General features: G+C 41.5%; 1 protein-coding gene across 3 annotated transcripts; it reads right to left on the reverse strand.

Annotated features, from left to right (window-relative positions):
* Positions 1–3,296: 3,296 nt before the first annotated feature.
* Positions 3,297–15,824, reverse strand: Mrpl44 (mitochondrial ribosomal protein L44). 3 transcript variants are annotated; one of them, XM_070015999.1, is made up of 5 exons: positions 15,611–15,824; positions 12,974–13,442; positions 11,646–11,824; positions 5,862–6,062; positions 3,297–4,180 (listed from the first exon to the last, which is right to left on the reverse strand). In XM_070015999.1, the coding sequence occupies exons 1-4, from the start codon at positions 15,784–15,786 to the stop codon at positions 5,891–5,893; spliced, it is 996 nt and encodes a 331-aa protein (XP_069872100.1). In that variant the 5' UTR covers positions 15,787–15,824; the 3' UTR covers positions 3,297–4,180; positions 5,862–5,890. The 3 variants fall into 3 exon arrangements, with proteins under 3 accessions (XP_069872100.1, XP_069872094.1, XP_069872088.1); XM_070015993.1 differs by lacking the exon at positions 3,297–4,180 and adding an exon at positions 5,565–5,704; XM_070015987.1 differs by lacking the exon at positions 3,297–4,180 and having other exon boundaries at positions 5,565–6,062.
* Between the last annotated feature and the right edge of the window lie 6,252 nt (positions 15,825–22,076).

Here is a 22,076-nt window from a genome sequence, read left to right on the forward strand (position 1 = left end):
CTTCAATGCAAGAGAGACGAAGATTGTATCTAATTCACTAATTTTCCCAGAAAAAAGTTTAACCCATTAGTGTTATAATGTTAGCAAATACTATCAGGTAAATAACAAGTGACCATAGGCAGGTAGCACAGAAAGTGCTAATACATTTCTTTTTAGAGGAGTGTGATTATGGGTTTTTTGTTGTTGTTTCTTGGGTTTTTTGGTCATGGGACTTGAACTCTGGGCCTGGGCGCTGTCCCTCAGCTCTTCAGCTCAAGGTTAGCACCCTACCACTTGAGCCACAGTACCACTTCTGGCCTTTCCTACTTACGTGGTGCTGAGGAATTGAACCCAGGACCTCATGCATGCAAGGCAAGCCCTCTACCACTGGCCCACCTTTCTACCTCTGATTGTGGATTTTCATTGCATGATCCATTACTGCTTTGCAAGATTGGATTAAATCAAGCAGTTGCTCTTCAGTAGTCCATGAAGCTTAGCTTGGATTTCAAGTGTTCTGATATCTAAAGTCAAGAGATACATACAGTTCTGACTCCTAGAGGGCAGCAGTTGAGAGAACTAGAGAGGTCATATGGACCAGCTGAAGGGAAGAAAGACAAAATGAGCATGAGGAGGCAGGTCTCAGGCAGTGGGCTGCTGCAGGAAGGGTGTGAGGGCCTTCCAGTGGAAGACTATCTGTACACATCTGGTTTTATTAAAGGTTTTATCTTTGGCATCCCTGCAGTTTTTCTTCCTCCCTGTGAATATCTTGGCATTAGAAATGAATGCTCCATATATCAAAATCTTAGGCCTCTTCGAAGGGGTGAGGGAAGGTGGATGTCTTCATGTGTACTTACAAAATAGCAGCACTGCACAGGGCCTGGAAGTGTCCTGATTTGTTGTAATCCTGTGCCACACACTCTTGTCTGTGTTCTCCCACCGAGGTGTGGCACGCCCCAAATTGTGTCGTGGGATTATGGCACCATCTTGTGGTCAAAATCAGTGCTGCACTGAAAACAAAAAATAATTTGTTCCATTCTTATTCAGAATTTTGTCTAGTCCACTCTCTTCTAGCCATATAAGACACTAAGAATAATATTCTCCATTTCATCTATCCATATACTAAAATACAGTGTGAATACAAAAGAACATAGCTTATGTGATTGAGTCTGTAGATGTTCAGTATTAGGATTTTCCCCCCAAGGGACCTTTTTGAGATGTTTAGTTTGAGTTTAGGAAAGAGGGAGTAAAGTAGGAAGAAAGGGGTTCAGAACTGCAGATCAGGCGATTAATTACTGTTCTTTTCTGGTGCCTAGCCAAGTTTAAGTACCAGTGCTTTTGTATGTTAACAAGTTCCTGTGGTTTGGGGACAGTCATCACAACATGAAATAGCCATCAGTTAAAAAGACACAACCCCAGATGGTCACCTACCCCTCTTAGCAACACCTCTGTCCCTCACATATTCTTTCACCCATATACCAAATTTAAGTAGTTTATTCTCATAAGAGACATTAGTCATAGGCATTGTTCCACGTTTCCAACTGCTTCAGAGGGAATTGTAAAATGTTAATTTTCCTACATTCCTGCCATCCCGTTTTAGTGAGTGCTTTAAAATACACAACCCAAGATGGAAATGTGGAGAAATCACATTCTTTCTTAAGGGATATGGATCTCTTTACCTGCAATGTAGCTTTTTCACACTAAATGTCTTTGTCAGCCTAGAAACATTCAGGATTTAGAAGCTTTAAAACTTAAAGTGCTAGCAGTTTTTTCCCCCAAACTAAATCAGCTTGGAGAGACTGAGCATTAATTGAACAGTGAAGGAAAACTTCCTTCTTAAATAGAAGTGGAAGACCAACTCACAAACAGGTTGGTTAGTTGCTTGCTTGCTTTGGGGCACTACTGGAGTTTGAACTTGTCTTGAAGCTTGTTTGGCAGGTGCTCTTCGATTGGGCTACAACTCTGAGGTTTTTCTTGCTTTCGTTATTTTTTTGTCCAACCTTTACTTGGACTGCGATCTTCCCATCTACGGCCTCCCACACAAGCTGAGATGACCACATCCAGTGCAAATCAACATCCTAAATCCTGGAACTTGATTGGTTAACGAAATGTATAAAAGAAATGAAGGGGCAGTGCTGGGAATGTGGCTTGGTGGGAGAGTGCTTGCCTAGCATGCATGAAGCCCTTAGTGCCAAGTAAACAGAAAAAAACTGGAAGTAGCACTGTGGCTTAAGTGGTAGAGCACTAGCCTTGAGCAAAAGAAGCTCAGGAACAGCACCCAGGCCCTGAGTTCAAGCCCCAGGACTGACAAACAACAACTATGAAAGGGAGGGACATAGAAAAGGGGAGGGATATCCATGTCTTGCTTTGAAATGGGCAGATAGCCCAGAGGCTCAAGGACCACTCTTGTCCCTTCCTTCCATGGTTCTTTCTACTTGTCACTATGGCCATTGCCAACTGTCATTTCACATGCAGATGAGATTATAATGAAGTTATGGGGCCACTTGCTCTGAAAGCCATTCTGGGTAGAAACACTTTGGGCCAGCCTATCTGCATGATGACTTCTGGCTGCCCTCAAAGACACACCCGATTGGATGCATAAGAAACTCAGCCAGGCCACCTGGAGGGTACACCCAGAGCTCTTAGAAATAATTCGAGCCCCCTCCCACCTTGTAGGCTAGTCATGCAAACTGCTCTAGGCATGAGAAATGTGGGGGGTATATTTTCTGCAGTACTAGTGGGGGAAAGAGGGATTATTAAATTTGCAAATGAATTCTCTGAACTTTTTTTTAAAGTCCACCTGTATGAAAACTAGCATAGCATTCTAGACAGAGCTGACATTTTGAATATGCTAGGTGGTTGTGGCAGTTAGAAGACCCTGTCTTGTGCTTTTCATTGTTGACTCTTCCTGTCAATGAGGTGCTTATCAGATTATACTTACTGTGGCTGACGAATGGCAAGTTGTACTTTGACTACTGAGTGTTATCCTCCACCTTTGTGTTCAGTTATTGAAGGAGTTTTAACACACACAGGCTGGTGGTGGTTCATACCTGTAATCCTAGCTACTCAGGAGGCTGAGATCTCAGGATCATGGTTTTGTTCAAAGACAGCCCAGGCAGAAAACGTCTATCAGATTCTTATCTCCAATTTACCACCAAAAAGCCAGAAGTGGAACTGTGGCTCAAGTGGTAAAGCACTAGCATTGAGTAAAAAAGCTCAGGGAAAATGCCCAGGCCTTGCGTTCAAGCCCCAGGACTGGCACCAAAATACACCACACACACAAATGGTAATTAAGTTTTATTAAACCTAATTCAACCAACTATACTTCTCAAATTTTCCCCATCCAAAAGCAGCCCCATCTTTTCCAGTGACAGCTATACATCCTGTCACACAGGTCTCAAGTCCCAACAGCGGGTTGGGCTATGTCTGGACAATGGGCAGGATCACTGAACTCACTAAACCCAACAGTTTGGAAGTTCCTTACACTAGCATAAATCTATAAAGTACATTATTCCCCTGTCTTAGCTTGCATATGATGTGTTCTTTATAGTCTCAAAAATAAACTATTTTGTCCCAGGCAGGCAGGCTCCTGCTTATCTTCAAGAAGCCAGAGCTGTGGAGACTTGAGGTGAACATAAGCCATTAATCAGGGGTAGGAATCAGCTTTCCCCACATCTTGTGTGGAAGTTGTGTGGTCAATAAGCTCCATGATTTTTGTAATCACTTGTTGCTTCAGGCCCACTTCCTGCTGCTTCCATTAGGCTTTCCCAGCTGGCAATGTTCATGGATGACCTTACATCTCCACTCTTGGATTTAATAGTGATTTTTGGCTGGGTGAGCAACTGAATGAGATCAAGGGTTGGCCCCCAGCTCGGTCCTTGCTCAGTCACTGTGGGGGTGCCTGGCCCACCCCAAAGCAGTAAACTCTGTTAGGTGGCCTCTGCCTTGCTTTTCAGGCCAAAGACACAAATGTGCTATTTCTAGAGCATGAGATTGTGCACCTCTGGGTTCTGAAAGTCCTATGTAAAAGCTCATCCAATGTGAGCCTTCTCTTCCTCCCTCCCAGCGCGTGGCCTCAGCGGAGGAAAAGTCCTAACCTTCTCCCAGAAGTTCTTCTTCCTGGATCTCCAAGCTGTTTCATGTTTAGAAAGAAAAAGGGTCAACCAGTGTGGCAGGAAAGGATTTTTACAGGTCCTTCATCTTCCTGTGTAAAAAGATTTCATAGCAAAAGTGCTTTAAGTTTTAACATTTTTTCCCCTCTCTTCCACTCCCAACCCCAACAGGTATGAATACAGGCAGCCTGAACTTTTAAAACTTCTTTGTTGAAATCGCAACCCCTCTGTACATCATCCTTATAGTAATATCTGGTTATATAACTGCAAATAGTGGGCTGGGAAGGTGGCTCAGTGGTAAAGCGCTTGCCTTACATACACGAGGCCCCTGGGTTTGATTCCTCAGCACCACATAAGCAAAAAGAAAAAAGTCGGAATTGGTGCTGTGGCTCAAGTGGTAGAGCGCTAGCCTTGAGCTGAAGAGCTGAGGGACAGTGCCCAGGCCTAGAGTTCAGGCCCACAACCGGACCCCCCCCCCCCAAAAAAAAAATAATAACTGCAAATAGTTCTTAGTTGCCAACAAGGTAAAAATAAGTAAATCAAAGGAAATTTGCAGTTGTTTAAAAGATTAACAAACACAAAATACTAAAAGAACCAAAAGACTCTAAAAATCTGCCCTCTACCAGAATCACTTAGAATAGTGCTTGATAGATAGCAGCTATTATTGTAATTATAGATTATTTAACTACTTATTTTCCCATTAGCAAAAACATTTTAAACTACTAAGTTTCATTTTCTTAGAATTTTTTAATTTTTTGCAGCATAAAACTTATTTGCTATTTGTGTTACAGAAATACATTAGAGCTAGGTGTAATAGCGCAAGCATGTAGCCTCACCGACACAGAAGGATCTGTGGTCTGAGACTGGCCTGGGACAAAAGCAAGACTCGGTCTGAAAAATAATGAAAGCTAAAAAAGGGAAGGAGAGCTAAAGTGTGGCTTAAGTGGTAGGGTATCTGCCTAACAAATGTAAGCCCTTGAACTCAAACCCCTGAACTATGCTTTCTCCCGTTCTTCCCCAAAAAAAGAAGAAATGTATTCGAAGTACACACACAAAAAAATTAAACCCAGACTAGAGAAATCACATAAAAATAGTTATATGTATCTTTCATTTCTAGAAATATTATTATCATTACTATCTCAGTTAAAAGTTCTACTAAAGAAGCAAAAGTTCACTGGGTGCCGGTGGCTCAGCCCTGTAATCCTAGCTACTCAAGAGGCTGCGTTCTGAGGATCACAGTTCAAAGCCAGCCTGGGCAAGAAAGTCCACAAGACTCCTATCTCCGATAAACCACCAGAAAACTGGAAGTGGTTCTATGGCTCAAGTGCGTTAGCTTTGAGCTGAAGAGCTGAGGGACAGCACCCAGGCCCAGAGTTCAAGCCCCACGACTGACCAAAAAAAAAAAAAAAAAAAAAAAGCAGCAAAAGTTTTCCACTCTCCCACCACATGAACATAAACTGCAATGTAACACCAAGAGAAAGAATAGCTTTTTTATTGGTACTACAGCAAATTTCACATGCGATATATATTTATAACTGAAAATACACCTAACTGTACAAATCATGTATAATTATATAATGTTAAACTGAGGATTAGAAGGAAACTTCTTGGGAGAACTGCAAAAAAACAAAAACAGTATCAGCTTGGGAAAAAAAGGATTAAAAACAAAACACAGCACACTCCCGTGACCATATGAACACAGATTTAACATTAAGAACATGGTGAAGAGCTGTAGTTTGTCCCAGAGCACGGCTGACATGTTGCTCTACTCACATCGTGGCCAGGGTGCCACATCCAGCTGCCTAGCTGGCTGTGTGGCTCTGCTCTGCTCTCCAGTTCTCTTTGGGCATGGAGTAGTCCCAGGGCCTTCTATTCTCTGTGAATCCATAGAGCTTTCTAAGTGCCACACGAGCAGCTTCTTCTTCTGCAATCAGCACTGTCTCCCCAGGCCCTTCTGCAAGCAACTTCTTGTCACTAGAAAGACAGCAAACAGATCTTAAGTGGCACAGCATCTTACGAGACAGCACACAGGGAGTACAGAAAGCATCTGCCCTAACCTGACCTCCATGACAAACCATCAGAAGCACAATGCACCAGAGAGATCTTCGGAAGTTAATTTTGTTGCCAGTTCTTATACAGAAGTTGACAAACATTCACATTTCTACAGAAATGTAAATAACTTATTGGGCCAGTATTTTTAAGTAAAAATCAAAGACACATAAGTATTAGTGCTTGCTTTTGTTAACTGCTGATGCAGAAGTGGAATGTATAGCTTCTTTGAAAAACTAAAATTGTCAACAATATTCCTGGGAATATTAAATGGATTATTTTTTTTCAGTGTGAGTATGCAGTAGAAAGATTTTACTGAAGAAAAAAAAAAAAAGTGCCTCTGGAGTCTGCCGCCAACCTTGGCTATAAAGGAGAAAGCAGTTTTGTGTTTTAAATTAAGAACTTTGTATCTTCAAAACTGATTGATGAAATATTCTAGACTTATATGGCATCCTAATTTATTCCCAAAAAGCAGTGAGAAACAGTGAGCCAGCACTCATACTGGCTCTGAGTGTTACAAAAAAAAAACAGATAAAAATAAAACTAATTTCTCTATTGTGTTGATATTTTATTATTATTTTTATGAGCTATCTTAAAAATGCAAACATGTCCCTCCAAGGAAGCAAATGTGCACATTAAGTAGCTATAATCCTGTTTTGCTACTTCTTCATTACATTTAACTAGTTTTGGAAACTTCCTGACTGAAAATTTCCCACATGCAACTCAAAGAAGCATCTCTCTGGAGCATTCATGCACAGCAGCTCCATCTGTCACACGGATTTAATATAAGGTTTCCTGAAAGCTAAAAGGACCAGCACCACTAACGAAAAGAAGGGAAGGGGAAACAAAGGAGGACGCTGCAATGTTTGATAAGAAATGTACTCATTATCTTGCCCATGTAATTGTAACCCCTCTGTACAGTATTTTCACAATAAAAAAAAAAAATCTCAAAAAAAAAAAAGTGAAGCCAAATGGGTAAAAGAACTCCATACGCAAGGAATTTCCTAAGTGACAAATGCTGTGACGTTAAGTATGTTCATTTGGGCATATTTTGCCAGAACTAGGATTTCAACTCAGATCCTTGAAGTCACTCAGCTTGGTTGGTTAGGCTGGTGTTCCACCACTAAAGACACAACTCCAGCCCAGCCTTTTTTTTTTTTTTTTAATTTTTTATTGTAAAGATACTATACAGAGGGTTACAGTTACATGAGCAAGGTAATGAGTTCACTTCCTATTGAGCATTGTTACCCCCTCCATTGTTTTCCCCCTACCATCCCTTCCCTCCCTACCTTCCCCAAGGTTCTTTTTTTTTTTTAATTGTGATTAAGTGATTACATAATTTCCCAAATTTCACAGTATTGTGGAATAATGATGCTCATTTAAAGTCACAAGTTCATTCTAACTTTCCTGGAGCAAATTGTCTATCACAGTCTATAACATATAACGGTGTACACATATACACCATACATGCCCATCAGCAGCATGGGGATATTTAGTAGTGGTTCGACCAGATGAGTGGGAGTTCTTTGTTTCTTAAGTCTTGTTAATTTTGTCTTATCACCTAACATTTTGGATTTAGCATCCACTTATCAGGGAGACCATATACCATTTGTCTCTTTGCTCTTGGCTTACCTCGCTCAACATGATTCCTTCTAGCTCCATCCATTTCCCTGCAAATGCCATTATTTTGTCATTTCTAATGGCTGCATAATATTCCATTGTGTATAGATACCACAATTTTTGGATCCAATCATCTGTGGTGGGACATCTGGGTTGTTTCCATATCCTAGCTATTGTGAACAGTGCTGCAATAAACATGGAGGTGCACTTGTCCTTGTATATTGGTTCCTGTTGTTCAGGATAGATGCCTAGAAGTGGTATGACTGGGTCATAAGGGAGGTCAATCTTTAGCTTTCTAAGGACCCTCCAGACTGCTTTCCAAAGTGGTTGTATAAGTGTACATTCCCACCAGTAGTGTAATAGGTTCCTCTTTCTCCACATCCCCTCCAGCATTTGTTGTTAGCTGATTTGTGGATGTGGGACATTCTGACTGGGGTAAGGTGGTATCTCAGGGTTATTTGCATTTCCTTCACCACCAGAGATGATGAACATTTCCTCATGTGTTTCTTTGCCATTTTTATTTCTTCATCTGAGAAGTCCCTCTTTAGTTCCCTTGCCCATTTAGTAATTGGTTTGTTAGGTTTGGGAGGGATTAGTTTCTTGAGTTCCCTGTATATACAGGATGTTAACCCCTTGTCTGATATATTGCTGGTAAATATTTTTTCCCAATTAGTTGGTTGTCTTTCTAGCTTGGTTGCAATAGATTTAGCTGTGCAGAAGCTTTTTATTTTAAGGTAGTCCCATTTGTCAAGTCTCTCTCCAATTTGTTGTGATCCTGGGACTCTGTTCAGGAAGTTCCTTCCTGTGCCTATTAGTTCAAGTGTCTTTCCTACTCTGTCCTGCAGTAATCTCAGAGATTCAGGTTTAATGTTAAGGTCTTTAATCCATTTTGAGTTGATGTTGGTGCATGTGATAGGCTGGGGTCCACTTTTAGTTTTCTGCATGTGGCTGCCCAGTTTTCCCAGCACCAGTGGTTGAAGAGGCTGTTTCTTCCATTGTATGTCTTTGGCTCCTTTGTCAAATATCAGCTGGCTGTAGGCCTGTGGATTTATTTCTGGATCTTCTATTCTGTTCCATTGGTCTTCGGGTCTGTTTTTGTGCCAGTACCATGCTGTCTGTTATTATAGCTCTGTAGTAGAGTTTGAAGTTCAGCATGGATATCCCTCCCATGTTGTCTTTATTCCCTAGAATTGTTTTGGCTATTCTAGGTCTTTTGTTGTTCCATATGAATTTTTGGACTGTTTGCTGTATTTCAGTGATGTACATCATTGGGATTTTAATAGGAATTGCATTGAATTTGTATATTAGTTTTGGAAGTATTACCATCTTTACTATATTAAGTCGGCCTATCCAGGAGCATGGGAGGTCTTTCCATTTCCTAGTGTCTTCTGCAATTTCTTTAACTTTTTATAGCTTTCATTAAATAGTTCTTTTACATCTTTGGTTAGGTTAATTCCTAAATATCTTATTTTTTGGGAGGTTATTGTGAATGGGGTTGCTCCCTTTATTTCCCTCTCTTCTTGTACATTGTCAGTATACAGGAACCAGCCCAGCCTTTTGATAGTTAACTAGATATGGGCTTTTCTGCCCAGACTGGATAAACCATGACCCTTTTAATCTTAGCCTCCTGAGTAGCTAGAACTTCAGACAAGAGCCACCAGCATCCAACTAACGATTATATTCAATGAAACAAATCTGGTCCTTCAAATGTTAAATTTTACAAAAATTATACACATACAAGAATGGAGGCAATCACCTATAAGTGAATCTCAAGTCCAGAAGACTTATCAACTTTAGTCCAATGTTGCTGATATTGTATCAGATCATTTTTCAAACATCATGTAAAAATCTAGGGAAAAAAGTTATTAAATGGCCATCACTATTAACAATATGGCATATGGAGAATTGCTGTTGTTGCTGGATTTCTAATTGAAACAGGGAATGGACTTCTGCACTTGCCAAGCAGGAGTTCTATCACTGGAGTCATGTCCTCAGCCCAAAATACTTCATTCTTTTTTTTTCGTGGTGGTTCTGGGATTTGAACTTGGGGCCTCACACTTGCTAAGCAGTCACACTACTATTCAAACCTCACCACCAGCCCATTTTGCTTCCCTTATTTTCAAAGAAGGTCTCATATTTCTGCTAATACTGGACTCGATTATGATTCTCCAACTTACGCCTCTCACTTCTCTGGGAGTAGCCGTGGTCACCATCATGCCCAGCTATTCAGCTACTGATTGAGATGAGATGGGACTCTCCCTTACTTTTTGTCCAGGCTATCCTCAAGCCATGACCTTTCCTATGTCCACTTCCTGAGTAGTTAGGATTACAAGTGTGCACCACTGGTGCTCAGCCTTATTATTATTTTTTTAGGTGAAAATGCTTTCAAATTTCTGAATATCATTGAGTTCCTTTAAAAAAGTCACCTGTAGTGCACCAGCCAAAGTCACAAGTCACCTTGTGCATACAGCCAAAATTTCCCCCTCTAGACACCAACTTTATTTGTAACTTTTTATTAGTTCAAAAATATTTACCGACCAATAGAGTAAGGACTGTTCTAGGAATAAGACAAAGAGGTAAAATGAATATTTTTATTCATAAATTTGTGTTTATAATCTTAAGATAATCAGAAGTGAAAATATCAAATCAAAGGACATAAAATGTTTAAATATTCTTGGTATTCTGTCAAAATTTCTAATTTTTTCCTTCTACTCATAGTATATGAGGCTGCTTTAAGGCTTAAGAATCAGCTAAGCCCGTGTTGAGTTGGCATTGTACAGAAATTAATAGCCATATTAGTCTAGAAATCTTAAACTTATTTTTTTTCCATTTGTACAGGGGTAAATGCACTGTATTAAATATGTAAGGTCTTATCTACATGGGTTTGATTACAGAAACTAATAAAGTATTCTCTAAAAAAAAAAAAAAGAATCAGCTAAGCAAAATAGAACACCTATGGTTGGAGGCATGGCTCAAGTGGTACAGTATCTACCTAGCAAGCACAAGGCCCTGAGTTCAAACCTCAGTACAACTGAAAAAAAAGAACAAGTCACTGTTTTTGCTTTGCACTTCACTCAAGACTGAAGGTGACCCTTCGCCAGCACGCTCTACTTTCTCTATTACGATGTTTCCCATTGCTGTCATATCCCTAAGTCCTTGATGACACAAACAAAAGTATTTACCTAGACCTCAAATCTAGTTATCATATTTAGTGTTTCTTTGTGTCAGCTGTGGGGCTTGAACTCTGGGCCTGGGCACTTCCCGAGCTCTTCAGCTCAAGGCTAGTGCTCTACCCCTTAAGCCACAGCATTACTTCCAGTTTTCTGGTGGTTAATTGGAGCTAAGAGTCTCATGGACTTTCCTGCCTGGGCTGGTTTGAACCATGATCCTCAGATCTCAGCCTCCTAAGTAGCTAGGATTACAGGTGTGAGCCACCGGCACCCAGCTTCAGTGCTTCTTTCTATAGTGCTGCAAATGGAACACAGGACCCACCAAGTTATAGCTGTGGCCCCACACCTAAATTTGAAGCAGCTCAAGTTCTTCCCAACAAAACTTAAAAGCTCTCCATATGAGATCTGCACATTCTGACAGACAATTAAATCCATTCTTCTCTACTATGAGGCTCAGGTGAACCTGCCAAGAGAAGAACTTTTATTCTTACACACACCAAAAATCTGAGTTAATGAAAATTACTATTAATGGCAAAACAAATGACTTGCCCTCTCCTACAAGTGGCATAGAGGAAAGGCAGAAAACAGATCATCATGGAGAAGGAAATTTTAAAAAAACATTTTGCTCTTACTAATTAGGGTCTTCTTCAAGAATCATGAAGTCTATTTTTAAGGCTTCCAATCAAAGTTCTGAAATGAAGACTGACTTTTTACTTACCAGAACAAGCCAACAAAATACAACGGCAAAGCTGTGGTGCTTCCTGACTGCCGGGTGAGTCTAGACTCTGGAGCAGACATTTTTCTCTTCTTCAGCTCTTCCACCAGCAGTCCCATGGGATTTATTATCCTCCACATTTCGAAGAGCTCCTTTCCAGTCATCTGAGTAATTAGGAAGTCCTGTAAACAAAATGATAATTTGTATAATCAAATAAGTACAAAGAACCTTAAAGCCAGAATTCAAAAGTACTTTTTCTCTTTGGTGCCGGTCCTGGGGCTTAAAGTCAGAGCCCAGGTGCTGTCCCTGAGATTTTTTTTTTCGCTCAAGGTTAGGTCTCACCACTTGGGCCATAGCTCCACTTTGGTTTTTCTGGTGCTTAATTTGAGATAAGAATCTCATGGGGCCGGGTGCTGGTGGCTCATGCCTGTAATCCTAGCTACTCAGGAGGCTGAGATCTGAGGACTGCGGTTCAAAGCCAGCCCAGGCAGGAGAGACTGTGAGACTCCTATCTCCAATAAACCACAGAAAACCGGAAGTGGCGCTGTAGCTCAAGTGGTAGAGTGCTCGCCTTGAGCTGAAGAGCTGAGGGACAGCGCCCAGGCCCAGAGTTCAAGCCCCACGACCGACAAAAAAAAAAAAAAAAAAAAAAGAATCTCGTGGGGTTTCCTGCCCAGAATGGCTTCAATCCATGATTCTCAGATCTCAGCCTCGTGAGAGCTCTTACAGGTGTGAGCTACTGGTACCAGGCTCAAAATACATTTTTTCACAGAAAAAAATATAGTGGAAAATTTAAGACAAATATAAACATCACTAGCCTGAAAATCTGCCTCCTCTATCAGTCCCTCAAGTGCTAGGACTATAGATGTGCACCACCATGCCCAGCTTGAAGCTGTTGTTTTATTTAGTGTACTAAGAATATATACTTCTCATATACATTTTATATTTCCCTCTTAACCTCCCTCTACCCACCCAGTTACAGGAATAACACTTGTTAGAGCCTAGAACCTTGCAGTGTTGACCTCACTTCTGACTTTCACCAAGCATCTACTAAATACCACACAGGTATTATCCTTCATACTAAGGATGCACAGCTAAAGATGACATGACTTGTAGTCCTTTAGCAGTCATATCCTAGAATTATTATTCACTTCTGATCATGGACTCAATAAGACAAGTGGTATAACTAAGGCTGTAACACCAAAAAAAAAAAAAAGCTTCAAATTTTTGTTGAGAAGAAAAATTCATTATCAAGGTGATAAACCAGATGAATCAGAAATGTTTCTTTCTGTCCACCCATGTCTAGGCAGATGCAATTAATAATCATTCACCCTGAGGAAAAGTGCAGTCCTCTCAGGTCCGCTGCTCTGGAGCAGGGCTCCAATTACTGCAAAGAAAGTCCGTTGCAATACGAGTGGAGGGACTGGAAAATCTGCACTCAGGGTTAACTGCTCCACAGCCAGGTTCCTTGCCACATGACACACAACTTCCTCCCCAGTAAGAAAGTCAACTAGACTCTTGATGCCTTCAGCAGGCAAGTCTGGGAATTCATTTTCAAGAAATTGTGTGAGGCAGGTTTGTGAAAATGATAGGCCTTGTTCACATAGTTCTTGGTTATCTTTAAGATTCAGGAGAACAGCTTCTTTCTCAAGCCCAAGTTTCTGCCGTTTTGCCTCTTCACTTTCGATATAGCAGCTGTTCACAAATGCAGTTTTGAGGAGATCTATGGAAAAGGTTTCCTGTAAGCGGTGTCCAAAAGCTTGGATTTCAGCATGGTAATCCCAGTTGGGTTTCTCTGAACTGAAGATGTAAACAAAAAAAGACATGGTAATGAGCACATGTTATTTATTATCATGTAAAACTTTCTGACTGTTTTGTCATTTTCTTAAATTACATATAGGAAATGAGAAAAGGACTTTTCCCAGTGCCAGGCACTGATTGGCTAAACATAAAACCTTAACTTGGATGAATGCCCACAATCCTCTTACATTCTATATCACAGTAGGATTTAAGTTCCCTTTGACCCAACCTCTGTCTTGCAATGATGGTTCAACATCCACTAACAGATTATGTCTTCCTTATTTCTGATCTACCATGAAATGATGACTTCCACCTAGATGTGAACATCAATTATAATCTCATAGATTCAGGCCATAAGTACTAAGCAGTAAGCACACTATGTTTATTTTACATGTCACGGACTTAAGTTTTGGAATTATCTACTTAAATTGGCAATTAAGTAATATAGTACAAGTATTATGAATATGTTAAAAAAGCTCCTAACAGCCAGGCGCTGGTGGCTCACGCCTGTAATCCTAGTTACTTAGGAGGCTGAGAGCTGAGGATCGAGGTTCAAAGCCAGCCTGGGCAGTAAAGTCTGTGAAACTCTTATCTCCAATAAATCACTAGAAAACTGGAAATGGCCCTGTAGCTCAAGCGGTAGAGCACTCACCTTGAGCTGAAGAGCTGAGGGACAGCGCCCAGGCCCGAGTTCAAGCCCCACAATCGACCAAAAAATAAATAAATAAAACTCCTAACTGGGAATATAATGGTAGAATATCTGCGCAACTTATATAAGTCCCTGGGTTGGATCCCCAACAGAAATTAACTAATTAATTACAAGAATATACTGAAGCTGATAAACACCCAATAAAAACCTTTTAAGTAGAAAAAAAAAAGGCAGCAAAATTCTGGGTTGAAAATCATTGAATCTATGTAGATATATTGACATAATGTATAATCCATAGTTCTTCCAATTTCAAAGGCTTAAAATATTAAGCTTTCTAATAAACAAGAAAACATGAGTTACATGATTCTAATTTTTGCCTATTAGAAAAGGACATAGTCTGCGGTAGAAGATCATTCCTACCAGCAGGGGTCCAAACTGGATCAATATTTTTCTGGCATGTCAGTATGAAAGCAGTTATCAAAATTTTACATTACTAACCAATTCCCAAAGAGGAGGCAAATTCAAGAATATTCGTTGTTTCATTGGTTTCAAGCAATAATGTAACACTCAAACGTTTGTAAATAAAACCATTAAGGAAAAAAAAAAGTAATGCCAGGCTCACACTTGTAATCCTGGATACTCAGAAGGATGAGTTCTGAGGATCGTAGTTTGAAGACAGCCCAGGTAGGAAAATCCATGAGTTTATATTCAGTTAACCACTAAAAAGCCAGAAGTGGAGCTGTGGCTCAAGTTGGTTGAGTGTTAGCCTTGGCAGCGCCCAGGGTCTAAATTCAAGCCCCAGAACCAGCACGAAGTAAAGCGCATCTGCATGTTCACTGTCTATGCCATGACATACATTGAAGTGAAAGCAGCAAGAACGCAAGCCTTATGTTGAGTTAACACGTTTCTTCTGGTCAGACTACAGCAAGATCAACGAGGGCAGAAGCCGAAAGCTAAGCTTTCCTCTTTTTAACTTGGCCAGTGGGCTGGCCAGTTGTACCCAAGTACTGCACTCGGCCCCCATGCTTCCATGCTGCGCCCTCTGGTCGGTACCCAAGGAATTCCGGGCATTACGCGACGGGGCCACAACACTCAGCCCACGAAAGGCCACCCTCCAGCCTGCACCAGCTCTCCATTCGCCTCTAGAAAGACTCTGCGGAGTGGGGAGGCTGCGGGGCCCGCGTGGCGCTCTCCCCCGGAGGCCCGCACCGCCCGGACCCCAGGCCCCAGCGCAGCGCGGGGCCCGTACCGCCCGGACCCCAGGCCCCAGCGCAGCCCGGAGGCCCGCACCGCCCGGACCCCAGGCCCCAGCGCAGCGCGGGGCCCGCACCGCCCGGACCCCAGGCCCCAGCGCAGCCCGGAGCCCGCACCGCCCGGACCCCAGGCCCCAGCGCAGCGCGGGGCCCGCACCGCCCGGACCCCACGGCCCCAGCGCAGCGCGGGGCCCGCACCGCCCGGACCCCAGGCCCCAGCGCAGCGCGGGGCCCGCACCGCCCGGACCCCACGGCGGGGCTCCTACCGGCGCACCGGCGGCGGCGGGCAGCGCAGGAGGCGCCGCCGCTCCAACTCCTTCTGGAAGCGGAAGGCGATGCGGAAGTCCTTCACTCCCCGGACCGGCGGAAGGAACGTGGGGGCGGCCGGAGCCACGAGGCAACGAGGCCCCTGCCCAAGTAACCTCACCAGCGAGGACGCCATAGCAGGGAAAGACGCACTGAAGGGCGGAAGGAAACCAGCCGGACGAGTGTCACAGGAACACAGATCCCCTTCCGGTGGGCGGGGCGGAAAGAGGCTGGGGGCGGGGCTGCGCCTAGGGGGCGGGGCAGCTGCAGACAGTCCTGCTGCGCGTGCGCAGGTGCTGCCCATTCGGGGTTACCTTCAGATGTGTGGACCTCAAGGGGAAGCTGGAGTACAGAAGTTACCAGAAGTTACTTAGTCGCCTGCCCGTGGCTCATACCTGTAATCCTAGCTACTCAGGAGGCTGGGATAGCAGTAGGAAACCAGCCTGGGCAGAAATGTGAAGCTCTCAACAATCCAGTTAACCACCAAAATGCCAGAAGTTGAGCCAAAGTTCAAGTGGTAGGGCACCAGCCTTGAGTGAAAAATCCCAGGACTGGCACAACAGATAATAATAATCTGTTGCTCTGTTGTTTCTTCTCAGTAAAGTATTAAAAAAATGTTTTTCAATGTGAAGACACTAAAATGATGAAATGAGAAAATATTACTTTCTGTTAAATCTTAACGGTCCAAAACATCAATCCAGGCACTAGTAAGTAAGTATCTACTGAGTTTTACATTTTACCTGGAACAGCCTAGAAGCCTTATTCTCTTAGATCCTAGATTGGGAAAGGTGTTGGCTTAATTTGTATTTAAAAATGATTCAACAGTATATATGTTAAAACACTGGAGAAAAAGACTGGGCAGACAAGACATGAAAACCTTAACAGTGGAATTGAGTAACTCTGTTCTTTCTTTATCAATTATCTTGTTTAGAAATGTCATTATATAGCTTTAACAGGTACTAAAAAGCAGATTTTGTTGAAAAGCACTGACTCCTTACTTAAGGCCCTGAGTTAACTTAAAACAGGATATAAGCCTGACCTCCATTTTCTATCTCCTTCACTCTGCACTAGGTCTCTCTCCTGTATTACCTTGGGTTCAGAAAGTACAGGACCAATCTGGTCAAATCTATACAACCAAAACTACCCCCATGAGCAACTGGACCATCTCTGCCCTCCATCTCTGACCACTGGCACTGTTTTATAATTATGCATACCTTTTCCCGTTGCCCCCAGTTCTTCCTCTATTTAAACCTAAGGCAACTGACTGTACAAAGATGGGCTGAAATACACACTTTCCCTCTTCCTGAAGCTTGTCATGGTGAGTTAATTAAATCTGCTTCCTCTGACCACAAACATTACTTGTCTTTTTGGTATATTGAGCAAGTAATCATAAGATGTTATCTCCGGGACTCAAATGTTTTGGCGTTGAACCTTAAATTCTCATAAGACTGCTTATCAACCAAGCATGATTTAATTTTTTTAGAAGATGCAATGTCAAGTCACAAAGGGAGGCTTGTTCAACTTCCCAGTGCTGAGTGTCTGCTGACCATCTAGGCCCTGACAGGGGTACCTGTGTCTGCTCCCTACTGAGAGGCAGTGATACCCCTGCTGCCACTCAGCTCGAACCCCTACATAACTGATGGTTCTTACTTTCACAAACACCTTTTGTCTAGTTATTAAATCTTTTGTTCAGTTCATTTCCCTAGAAGATAGCTAGCTGGTAACTCTCCTTACCACTTCCTCTGGTTACCGGTCATCAACCATGCCTTGTATCTGTCTCTCCCTGCCCAAGACAGAGTTTGCCTACATTCGTTTTCCTGAAACACAAACCAAAGCACCTTGCTACTGAGCTAAATAATCTTCAACTCCAGAACTGTGTAGCTCAGTTTGAGTTTCTTAGCTCAACTCTTCAAGATAGAAAGTATAAATGGCCTCATCTTAACCCATGAAGGAGTTTCCACTGAGGAAGAGAGAGAATAATGCTGTTTAGAATCTATCATAAAATGAGCTAATGGATTACTCACCTTTGTATTATACTATTTGTAAAGTCTCAGAAGTTCATAGAACATTGGCTGGAAAACTGATTTCTTTCTTTGCCAGTAAGTTCTAGGGTTTGAACTCAGCTCCTGGGCATTGTCCCTGCTTCTTTTGCTTAAGGCTAGCACTCTACCACTTGGGCCACAGTGCCACTTCCGGCTTTTTCTGCTTATGTGGTACTAAAGAATCAAACCTATGGCTTCAAGCATGCTAGGCAAGCACTCTACCACTGAGTCACATTCCTAGCCCTAGGCTACTTATTTTTATTTATTTTTTTGTTCATTGAACTCAGGACCTGGGTGCTGTCCCTGAGCCTCTTTGTGCTCAAGGCTACCACTCTACTACTTGAGCCACAGCATCACTTCCTGTTTTTGAGTGGTTAGTTGAAAATAAGAGTCTCACAGAGACTTTTCTGCCAGGCTGGCTTTGAACTGCAATCAGATCTCAGCCTCCTAAGTAGGTGGGATTACAGGCATGAGCCACTGGTGCACAGCTCAGAAAACTGGATTTGTAAAAGGAACAGAGAATGTTTATTTCTGCAATATTCCATTTATTGGGAGAAATAAACCAAAACTTGCTAAAGATTAATTATATTAACTTAAAATCAGGTACTTCTGTAGTGATAGTATTTCTCATTATTACTACAATGAGAGTGAATACTATGTGCAAATAAAAAATATAGGGTTCTCTAATGTACCTCACAGAGATCAGAAATTAACCTATTAGCTTTATTACCATTATAGAAAATGAGGAAATATTTATTCTGGCGCATAGTTTGAGAAGTTTCAATCCATGGTCAGATCCTTTGGTTTTAGGCCTGTGAAGCTGATAATGCTTACATCATGGCCAGGAAGACAGCAGAACATGGCTGACACATGAAAAGACAGTGAATGGCCTAGGAGCTCACAATCCCTTTAGAGGACATGATCCCAATGACGTCCCTAAAGACCATCCATTCATCTTGTAAGGGTTCTACCCTCTTCTAATAGTGCCACAGATTAGGAACTAAAGCTTAATATGTGGACATACTAGATAGAATAAACTTGCTTTCAAAAGTTTCAGTAGAATGAAAGTAAAAACACTACATGGTTCCAGGACCCTCTCGGCTCAAAAAACTTTAAGGGCGGACAAAGGCCAATGTGATTGTTTTCTCCTGGAGTACCCTATTTTCCTTCAACCTACCATTAGCCCTAATTTGATCAGCGTTAACAAATATCAACAATCTTTCTGGGTTTTAGAGAGTCAAGGTCAGATAAAGGGTAGACAGGGTCACATTTAAGAAGAAGAGGAGAAGAGTGGGTGAGAGTTTACTTTAGCCCTTTGTTATTTTGACCCCAGGGATATCAATTGCATAGTCCCTAAGCAATCGTGTGGGCAGTTGCCACACATTCATTGGGAACACAAAGAATGACTAAGCTAGTGGGGTCAAAGGGATTCTGCCTGGACCATCAGTGGCAAAACCTTTTTATGCCATTTGAGTATCTATAAAATAATTGACAGGCCATGCAAAATTATGAAATATAGCTAGTCAGACCACAAGCAAGTGAGAAGTGTGCAAAAGCATACATGTTTGTGATGTCATGAACCAAATGAGTTTGGGAGTGTTCCCTGGCACGTGGACAATCAAGTGATTCAGACCCATTTGATGTTCCTGACAACTATTTCATGTTATCTAAGAAACAGATGTAGAATAGTGGTCACTGACTCAACTCATAAGGAAAATTGTGGTAGAAATAAGTCATATAAAACTGGCTAAAGTTAAAACTGTTAATTTAAAAACTAAGCTAATTGTTATTGAGAGAGTTTTAAGACTCCTATATTCAAGTTACAGCTGTAGAGTCTAGCCTTAGGATATTTAACGGGGTAGATATAATAGCCAAGAAAGAGAACTTATGACAATAAAAAAAATTAGCAAAAAGCCTTGGTAAGTCTAGACAATGAATAAAATCTTGTTATAGGTGAGAACAAGACTAATGAAAATATATAAGCAATGTAAAAATGAAAATACAGTTAGAAATAGGTTTTATCTGTGCTATGTAGAATATTGGTCAAGACGTTAAATTGGTGCGATGAGCTTCATTCCATAAAACATTTCCTCAAAAAAAAAAAATGTATGAAGCTGGGCACCGGTGTCTCATGTCTGTAATCCTAACTACTCAGGACTGAGATCTGCGAATTCCAGTTCAATGGCAGCCCAGGCAGCAAAGTCCATGAGACTCTTATCTCTAATAAATGACTAGAAAACCAGAAGTGGTGCTGTGGCTCAAGTGGTAGAGTGCTAGCCTTGAGCTGAAGAGCTGCGGTTCAGCACCCAGCCCCAAAGTTCAAGTTCAAAACAAAACAAGTAAGTATCAATGTGAATATAATTCTGATACAAATAACAACTTTCCCTTCTGATATAAATAACCAAATTTCCCTTGTGTAGTAGAGAGAAATATGGTTCCCTCCTCCTGGGATTTACATCTTTTCTAGTCCCCATCTAATTTGTTTTACATTTGGTTTATGTCAACAGTGGGCTATAGCAGATGCTATCTTACTTCTGAGGTTCAGTAATCAAGTTCATTATTGTGTCCATTTTGGTCTTGCATTTCTTGGAGCATATTCCCATAGGAAAGTCAGCTGCTGTGTTTGATGATGCAGAAAGCATGTGGAAAGGCTCAGATGGTGAGTATCTCAGGCCATCTGCCATCAACCACGTGAGAGAGCCAGGAAAGTGGATTCTCCAGCCCGTCCTGGCCAACACCTTAACTACAACCTCATCAGAGACCTTGAGGCAGCATAACCAGCTATTCTACTCCTAAATCCATGCCCTTTGGGAACTATGTGAGTTAAGAAGTATTGGTTGCTTCAAGCTGAGTTGGAAGTCATTTGTCACATAGCCACAAATAATACATCTGCATGGTGTTAAACCAAGGGTGTCATACATAAATATAGTGGGTATTCCTGAGACTTAGGGAAAAGCTTCCGAGAACTGGGTCTAGATGGATGCAGCATATGGAAGAGATAGAGATGCAAAGCCACTTAGGTCAGAACCATTGTGACATTGTAGGGATGAAATGAAAAGCTTCCCCTGCTCTCTGAAGGTGTACTGGAATGAGCTCAAAATAGATATTATCAGCCTGGGCTCCGCAAGCTGAGATCTAAGAATCATGGTTCCAAGCCAGCCTGGGCAGGTAAGTCTTTGAAACTCTTATCTCCAGTTAACCAACAAGAACCAGAAATGGAGCTGTGGCTAAGGTCATAGAGTGTTAAGCTAAAAGAAGTGTTGAACTAAAAGAAGCTTAGGGACAGTGCTCAGACCAGCGCGCGCACACACACACACACAGACACAGACACAGAAATTATAATGATACTTATCATTAACATTATTACAACAAAACTATAAAATACTCCCTTAAAGAATCAAGTATAAGACACAGGTATTTAAAGAACAAAAATGGTGGCAGCTGTTTAGAAATCAGATACCCACCCTACATCATTACTATTATCACTCTAGAGATAAAATATCATTAAAGACTAACAAGCTTACCTGTTCTTACAAGTTCTCTGCTAATTAACAGCTGAGCTTTCTGATTCTAAAGACCGTGCTCTTTGCCCTGGTACAAGTTAAAATCAGAGAGCTAGCAGTTAATAGGAGAGCATTGTTAATAGATTCTGCCTTAACTCAAAGGGACAGCTCAGAAATCCATTCTCTTTGTGTATCTAGAGGTTGTGAATTCCAAAAGACTTTGTTAATGATCTTCTACTACAACAACTTTGCCTATCAGGTTTGCCCTACAATTCCATGGAGAGTTCCAGTTTCCTTATTGAACAAATCTACATTATGTAACACAATTGGTCACTATCTCTCCCTTAGAACACTTTCTTCCTTGGGCTTTAGAACAATACACAGTCTGTCTATTTTTCTCCTAATGCTTGGAGCCTCTTCCTCCATCTCCTTTCTGGTTCTACTTTTCTTTTCAGACCTCTAAATATTGATGTTTCTAAGGGCTCTGTTTTGGAACCTCTTTTTTTTTTAATTGATATGCTTTCTCCCTCCTGGACTTTTCATGCCTATAAGAACAACATATAAACTTTAAAAAACATTTTTGTATTTAAACACTAATGTTATGAAGTATGATATAAAGGAGAACAAAGTTTAGAACGTAATCTGTGTGTGGAAATTGTCCTCAAGATAATGTTATAGCCAAGATGTTTTAGATGAACTTTGAAAGAAACCACACAGAAGTACCAGCAGTTTCAGTGATCTGAATCAGCCTTTTTTTTAACCTCTTCTTGGACAATTCAGTACAATGCCACAAAGTAAGTAGCTTGGACCGTGTACATATTGACCCATTCTGAGTGATATTTCTCTGCTTGTAAAACAACTTGGAAAAAGGCTTCTTAAAG

This window comes from Dipodomys merriami, unplaced genomic scaffold, assembly GCF_024711535.1.
Source record: "Dipodomys merriami isolate MVZ:Mamm:240054 unplaced genomic scaffold, mDipMer1.0.p SCAF_1, whole genome shotgun sequence".
NCBI classification, from domain to species: Eukaryota; Metazoa; Chordata; class Mammalia; order Rodentia; family Heteromyidae; genus Dipodomys; species Dipodomys merriami.